General features: G+C 39.8%; 1 protein-coding gene across 2 annotated transcripts; it reads left to right on the top strand.

Annotated features, from left to right (window-relative positions):
- The first annotated feature begins 5122 nt into the window (after positions 1–5122).
- LOC111976372 (waprin-Phi1-like) lies at positions 5123–6803 on the top strand. 2 transcript variants are annotated; one of them, XM_024005159.2, is made up of 4 exons: positions 5123–5275; positions 5592–5771; positions 6063–6200; positions 6501–6803. In XM_024005159.2, the coding sequence occupies exons 1-4, from the start codon at positions 5173–5175 to the stop codon at positions 6635–6637; spliced, it is 558 nt and encodes a 185-aa protein (XP_023860927.1). In that variant the 5' UTR covers positions 5123–5172; the 3' UTR covers positions 6638–6803. The 2 variants fall into 2 exon arrangements, with proteins under 2 accessions (XP_023860927.1, XP_023860928.1); XM_024005160.2 differs by having other exon boundaries at positions 5126–5275; positions 5625–5771.

A 6803-nucleotide genomic window follows, 5' to 3' on the forward strand; every position in this document is an offset into this window, starting at 1 on the left:
TGTGCTATGAATTGGTTCCTGCTGACCTTAGAAGTCTTGGTGGCCCTTGACAAACACAACAATGCTCTGTAAATTGCTGTGTAGCAAGTAGCATATGTTGTACCCATCTAAAGTCTCAGCCCGATTTGACCTACCCATCTAAAGTCTCAGCCTGATTTGACCAAATTCCCTTCCCCTGATACATGCATTTTCCATCACTATCAACCATAACATGTTATATATTTTCCTATTATTAAGCAATAGGCTCCTCTTAAACATTTGCTCATGCAGCCTGTGTTAAACCTAAGTGGAGTTTTATTTAGTCATATAGAATATGACGTGTATAGTCCTAATTTTTTTTGAGTCAAGTTAAAATACAGTAGCAGTATTACTATGTTCATAGAGGTTTACGTTGTAAAAGTAATTTGGGAAGAAAATCCAATGTTGAGCATTTATCTAGTCTGCTGTCTGCTACATAGTTGTCCATCCTCAGCCACTAGATGTCAGTGTAGTCAAATGAAAAACACATTGGTCTGCCCATCATAAACATGACAGATACTTTTGGTCATTTAGTGTATGTTGACACCTGCTCGTCAAACATCTCATTAATATAGATTTCGTCKCCCCTTTGCTGCTAACAGCCACWCTTCTGGGAAGGSTTTCCGCTAGATGTTGGAACATTGCTGTGGMSACTTMCTTCCATTCAGCCACAACAGCATWAGTGAGGTCAAGCACTGATGTTGGGCGATTAGGCCTGGCTCGCAGTCGGCGTTCCAKTTCATCCCAAAGATGTTCGATGGGGTTGAGGTCAGTGCTCRGTGCAGGCAAATCAAGTTCTTCCACACCGATCTCGACAAACCACTTKCGTATAGACCTCGGTTTGTGCACGGGGGCACTGTCATGCTGAAACAGGAAAGGGCCTTCGACAAACTGTTGGAACAAAGTTGGAAGCACAGAATCYTCTAGAATGTKATTGTATGCTGTAGKGTRAAGATTTCCCTTCACTGGAACTAAGGGGCATWGCCCGAACCATGAAAAACAGCCCKACCATTATTCCTRSTCCACCAAACTTTACAGATGGCACTATGCATTCAGGCAGGTAGGACAGARGATTTTTACGCGCTACGCGCTTCAGCACTCCGCYGTCCCGTTCTGTGAGCTTGTGTGGCCMACCACTTCGCAGCTGAGCCGTTTTTGCTCCTAGATGTTTCCACTTCACAATAATAGCACTTACAAATGACCAGGGCAGCTCTATCAGGGCAGAAATTTGATGAACTGACTTGTTGGAAAGGTGGCATCCTATGACGGTGCCAAATTGAAAGTCACTGAGCTCTTCAGTAAGGGCATTCTTCTGACAATGTTTGTCTATGGAGATTGCATGGCTGTGTGCTAGATTGTATACACCTGTCAGCAACGGGCTTGATATACAGTATGTAGGCCTATTCATGTGTCGGCCTATTCCTAAAGATAGTTTTCCAAAAATCCTAATTACTACACTATACAATCAACGGACTCCAACCATTGCCCCAAAATCTCTCCACCTATTTTGACACATTTAGTTTATAAATAGTTAGGCATTAGGGATTTTCACCCACAGAAATCATTTGTCAGTGACCATGTTTACATGCACACCAATATCCTGTTTTTATTCAGGATACTCAAGTATTGMTTTTTGAGTGGACACATATCATATCCGGTTTACAATAACCTGAAAAAGCTTGTATCCTGGTTATGAGAAACCCGGATAAAATGCCTGGGATATGCTGATCTTAGATGYGATACTGTGTCATGTAAACATCTTATCCCGTTTACTGTTGTTTTTTCAGTTTCACATATCATGGGTGTTGTGTGAGGTTATCAGATTGTTAAACAAATCACTTCAAAAAGTAGGCTACCTGTGCAGTTCGATCCACCATAATAATTCCATAATTTATTTAGCTGATACTCTGTTCTTGATTGACTGGTTTAGGCTACTTTCACCCCTAATTCATAATTTCTAACATTTGGTAGGCCATATTATAATTTCTGACATTTGGTAGGCCTACATGCAGCTTCTCTTCTGTCATAACTTGTTACCCTAGAATACTAAATAAAGCAGTGCTCACCAGAATAATGTCTTAAATTGATAGGCAGTACACTCGTGGAGCAAGGATGTTAAGGGTCCAGGCCATCGGTAAAAAAATGCAATAACTCCAAAACAGTAGAAAGATTGTGTCATCTGTTTGACCGGTTTTCAGGAAATGAAAAGCTGAGAAAACGATGCAACACGTTTCTGATAATACTTCAGTTTGCCTTGGGTGCATAATTTATTTGGTTGAAATACTGTCTGCTTGCATAAGTGTCAAAGATAACACATTACATGCACATTTGCATTTTCTCAAGATGCTGAAATAAATCAATCATATATTTCTCCACTCCTGTTCCAGAGACAAAATAAAAATTCTGTGTATTATTTTACTGCAAGAAATGCATAATTCTGCAGGAGTTAATATTATATTAAACTACATGTGAGAGGTGATAGGCCTACAGTGAGTGTCCATATTTCAGTTACTATTCCATTTAACKCATATGAATTTAAATGAGGAATAGTATTTTTATTCGTGGATAGAGGGATGCTCGTAAGTGGGTTATCAAAAGGTGCATGTAAATACAGTAGCTTATAGCAAATAAGACCTTAAGCGGGATATGAGCTACTATCCGGAATACTGTAAACGTGYTTACTGACCTACCGACTCAGTTGAAAAAACACTATGGACGTTTACTTGCTAATCGGTTGCATCAAACTTTGGCTTGAATGTTGAGGGTATGGAATAATGCCTTCAGAAAGTATTCACACCTCTTTACTTTTTCCACATTGTGTTGTGTTACAGCCTGAATTGTAAATGTTTTAAATTGAGATTGTGTGTCACTGATCTACACACATAATTCCAAAGTGGAACTTTGTTTGTAGAATGAAAAAAAWAAAWAAWGTKAAACAAAATCTGAAATGTATTGAGTCAATAAGTATTCAACCTCTTTGCTATGGCAAGCTTAAATAAGTTCAGGAGTAAAAAAAGGTGCTTAACAAATTCCATAAGTTGCGTGGACTCATTCCGTGTTCAATAATTATGGTTAACATGATCTCTGTACCCCACACATACAACTATCTGTAAGGTCCCTCAATCGAGTAGGGAATTTCAAGCATAGACTCAACCACAAAGACCAGGGAGGTTTTTCAATGATTGATAGATGTATGAAAATAAACAAAGGAGATTCTGAATATCCCTTTGAGCATATTAATTAGTCTTTGGATGGTACTACAAAGATACAGGCGTCCTTCCTAACTCAGTTGCCGGAAGGAAGGAAACTGCTCAGGGATTACATCCAGTCACTACCAAGATACAGGCGTCCTTTCTAACTCAGTTGCCGGAAAGGAAGGAAACTGCTCAGGGATTTTACCATGAGGCCAATGGGGATTTTAAAACAGTTTCAGAGTTTAATGGTTGTGGTATGACAAAACTGAGGATGGGTCAACATTGTAGTTAATCCACAATACTAACCTAAATGACAGTGTGAAAAAAAGGAAGCCTGCACCAAATAAAAATATTTCCAAACACGCATCCTGTTTGCGACAAGTCACTAAGTAATACTGCAAAAAAATGTGACAAAGAAATTACCTTTTTGTCCTGAAAACAAAGCGTTATGTTTGGGGCAAATCCAACACAACCCACCACTAACCAGGTTTCCATTCAACCTATTTATGCGAGTAAAATGTAATGACATGCCTTATAGAAACAGAAAATTTTATCAGTAAACTTTCCAAATGTCTACAAAACACACTAGACAAGGTGGGATCTTTTTATGTCTGTAAAATGAATTATGCGAGAAATGTCGGTGGAAACGCTTTCATGCCTAAATATTGATATAACCATCATATTGACGTAAACTTGGAGTCACACAATGACGACTCGTCGGGAAAGCATGCAGTTTATTAGGCAACATGAAATAAGTTATGATGAACTTCACAGGGTGTTGAAAAATGTAATATGAGCTTTGATGCTCCTTTCCAATAAATACCGAGAGTCTTATTTGGGTGACATGATCGTCGATGCTTGGCTGCCGTTTCACAAATAAAAATAACTTAATTTTTGAACACTCGCATGAAAATGTGTTGCTAATTGGACGGAAACCTAGCTACTAAGTACCACTTCATATTTCCAAGCATGGTGGTGGCTGCATTCTGTTATGGTTGGGCTTGTCATCGGCATGGACTAGGGAGTTCTTTAAGATAAAATTAAATGGAATAGAGGTATAAGCACAGGCAAAATCGTAGAGGAAAACCTGGTTCAGTCTGTGTTCCAACAGACACTGGGAGACAAATTCACCTTTCAGCAGGACAATAACCGAGGTTCTGAACAAAACGCCATTGAATGTTCCTGAGTGGGCCTAGTTACAGTTTTGACTTTAAAAGCTTTCAAATCTATGGCAAGATTTGAAAATGTCTGTCTAGCAATGATAGAGCATGAAGAATTTTTTAAATAATAAATTGGCAAATATTGTACAATCCAGGTGTGCAAAGCTCTTAGAGACTAACCCAAAAAGACTCACAGCTGTAATCACCGCCAAAGGTGCTTCTACAAAGTATTGACTCAGGGGTGTGAATACTTATGTAAATTATGTATTTCTACATTTAATTTTTAATACATTTGCAAACATTTCTAAAAACATGTTTTCACTTTGTCATTATGGGGTATTGTGTGTGTGTATATGGGTTAGAGAAAAAAAATTGATTTAATCCATTTGGAATTCAGGCTGTAATACAACAAAATGTGGAATAAGTCAAGGGGTATGAATACTTTCTGAAGGCACTGTAATATTAATCAATTTCTTATCTAAGGAAACCACACAAAAATCCTTCGTTTTAGGTTAACAATATTTGCTTTTGCTCATGGATTGGGAAAGGTGAGTCCCTTTCTGTCCAATTATGAATTTCTATCCATTTGGGGGACCCCTTTTTCCATCTATTAATTATTGTTATTACATGTGACCTTAGCGCGTGTTCGGCTCCGAACTCGGAATGTAAATTGAGGGGCATAGGGACCCTACAGGCGCATTGTTCCCTGTGCATTCGTCTCTCTTTTYGTCTCTCCCCCTTTTTACGTAATCGATTTGGAGTATTTGCTCCAACAAGTAGGCTCCAGTCTTGAAGTCAGCATGGAGATGAATTCCTCAGCGCTTTGTGCTTTGGCTATTGTTCTGTTGGCAATTGTAGATTTGAAACTAGTCTCTGCTGCTGAAACTGGAGGCAAATCTACGGGTGAGTTGTTCTAATTACTTTGCATTATTTGTCATGAAACAGATTTTTTTGAAGTAGTGCCTACTACATTTGACTGCTTTGTTGTAGGCCTACCTATGTGGTGAGACACACTAGGCTACAGTTGAGCATAAGCCCCTTTGCAACCTATTTTGTTGTTACTTACTAAATATATGACTTTCATTTGCTGGTTGAAAGCATAGTGTGAACTAAAAAGCTTCTGTTGAGAGAAAAAATATTAGGTGAAATTGGTTTTGTAACCCATTGCCACAAGGTTGCTGTGTTACTGCGTAATTAACTTGATTTGAGGTCTCCACAGTTCACTCCAACGATTCCTCCTGCTCTCTCACAGTYCCGACCCTCCAGAAGGCAGGTCACTGCCCGCGGCTTTTGAACGTTGTGCCGTCACACAAGGGATGTGTCTGTGACGAGGACTGTCCTGGAGATGACAAGTGCTGTGTCTTTGACTGTGGCGCCGTGTGTGTCCCACCTGCCTTCAGTAAGAACCTGACTGGTTTATTAACAGTGTTCAGAATGCTGTCATGCATTTTCATGGGTGATATGTGAAAAACATTGATGATTCCTATACTTAGACACAAAGATACTTGGGGTATATATAGTCTGCAGTCTTCCCACAAATGCAAATGCCTATTTATAGTAGGCTAACCATCTCCACACAAATATGAGATTTTCAGAAAATGGTAGAGTCCAATTGTATCCATATGTTCATGTCCTTTTGCAGTAAGTTGGGTTCCCTGACATGTCTGCTCTGCAAATTTGTTACCAAAAGCAAAGCCAGGACTGTGCCCTCGCAGACTATGGGGCTCAGGGATGTGTGCGGAGTTCTGTTCCAACGACAGTGACTGCTCCAATGATGAAAAATGCTGCCACAACGGATGTGGGCATGAGTGCATTACACCTTACACAGGTAGGAGATGGTCCCAAAGTGACAGATACGCCCCATCCATTATTGCTGCATTACTCTGGAAACAAGAAAGCTGGGCTAGTTATGTACATGTTATGCACATTGGAAAAATCCCTTTCATATACTCTTTTTAGAGCTGAGACACTTAAGAATTCCCAGAGCCTTGTATGTCTAGAGTCTATATGACCTTGAGCATTGTAATAGTAAGACTTCAAATGGGAACAGTCAGTGTAGACTGACAAGTTGTTACTATAGACCAATGTTGCTACAGTATAACTGAACACCTCTTTTCTGTTACCATAGTGAAGCTCGGTCGATGTGCCCTGCCCAAGGGGACCCCTATGTGTGCTGAGTACTGTTACCATGACGGCCAGTGCCCAGAAGAACAGAAGTGTTGCCGGACAACCTGCGGCCACGCCTGCAGCGAGCCATGCTCATAGGACAGCAAGGTTTGGGTCGGGATATTAGTGACAATGCTAATAGACTCCTTCTCTTTCAAGAACAAGAATGCTTGTTGGCTTTTTTTCTTTTTTTTTTTAGAGGGGGTGTTTTTTGTTCTTGTTTGTATTCCAATCAATAAAACCATCTGTSTAGCCTTTAAATACA

The sequence above is a fragment of the Salvelinus sp. IW2-2015 genome, linkage group LG17 (genome assembly GCF_002910315.2).
Source record: "Salvelinus sp. IW2-2015 linkage group LG17, ASM291031v2, whole genome shotgun sequence".
Taxonomy (NCBI): domain Eukaryota; kingdom Metazoa; phylum Chordata; class Actinopteri; order Salmoniformes; family Salmonidae; genus Salvelinus; species Salvelinus sp. IW2-2015.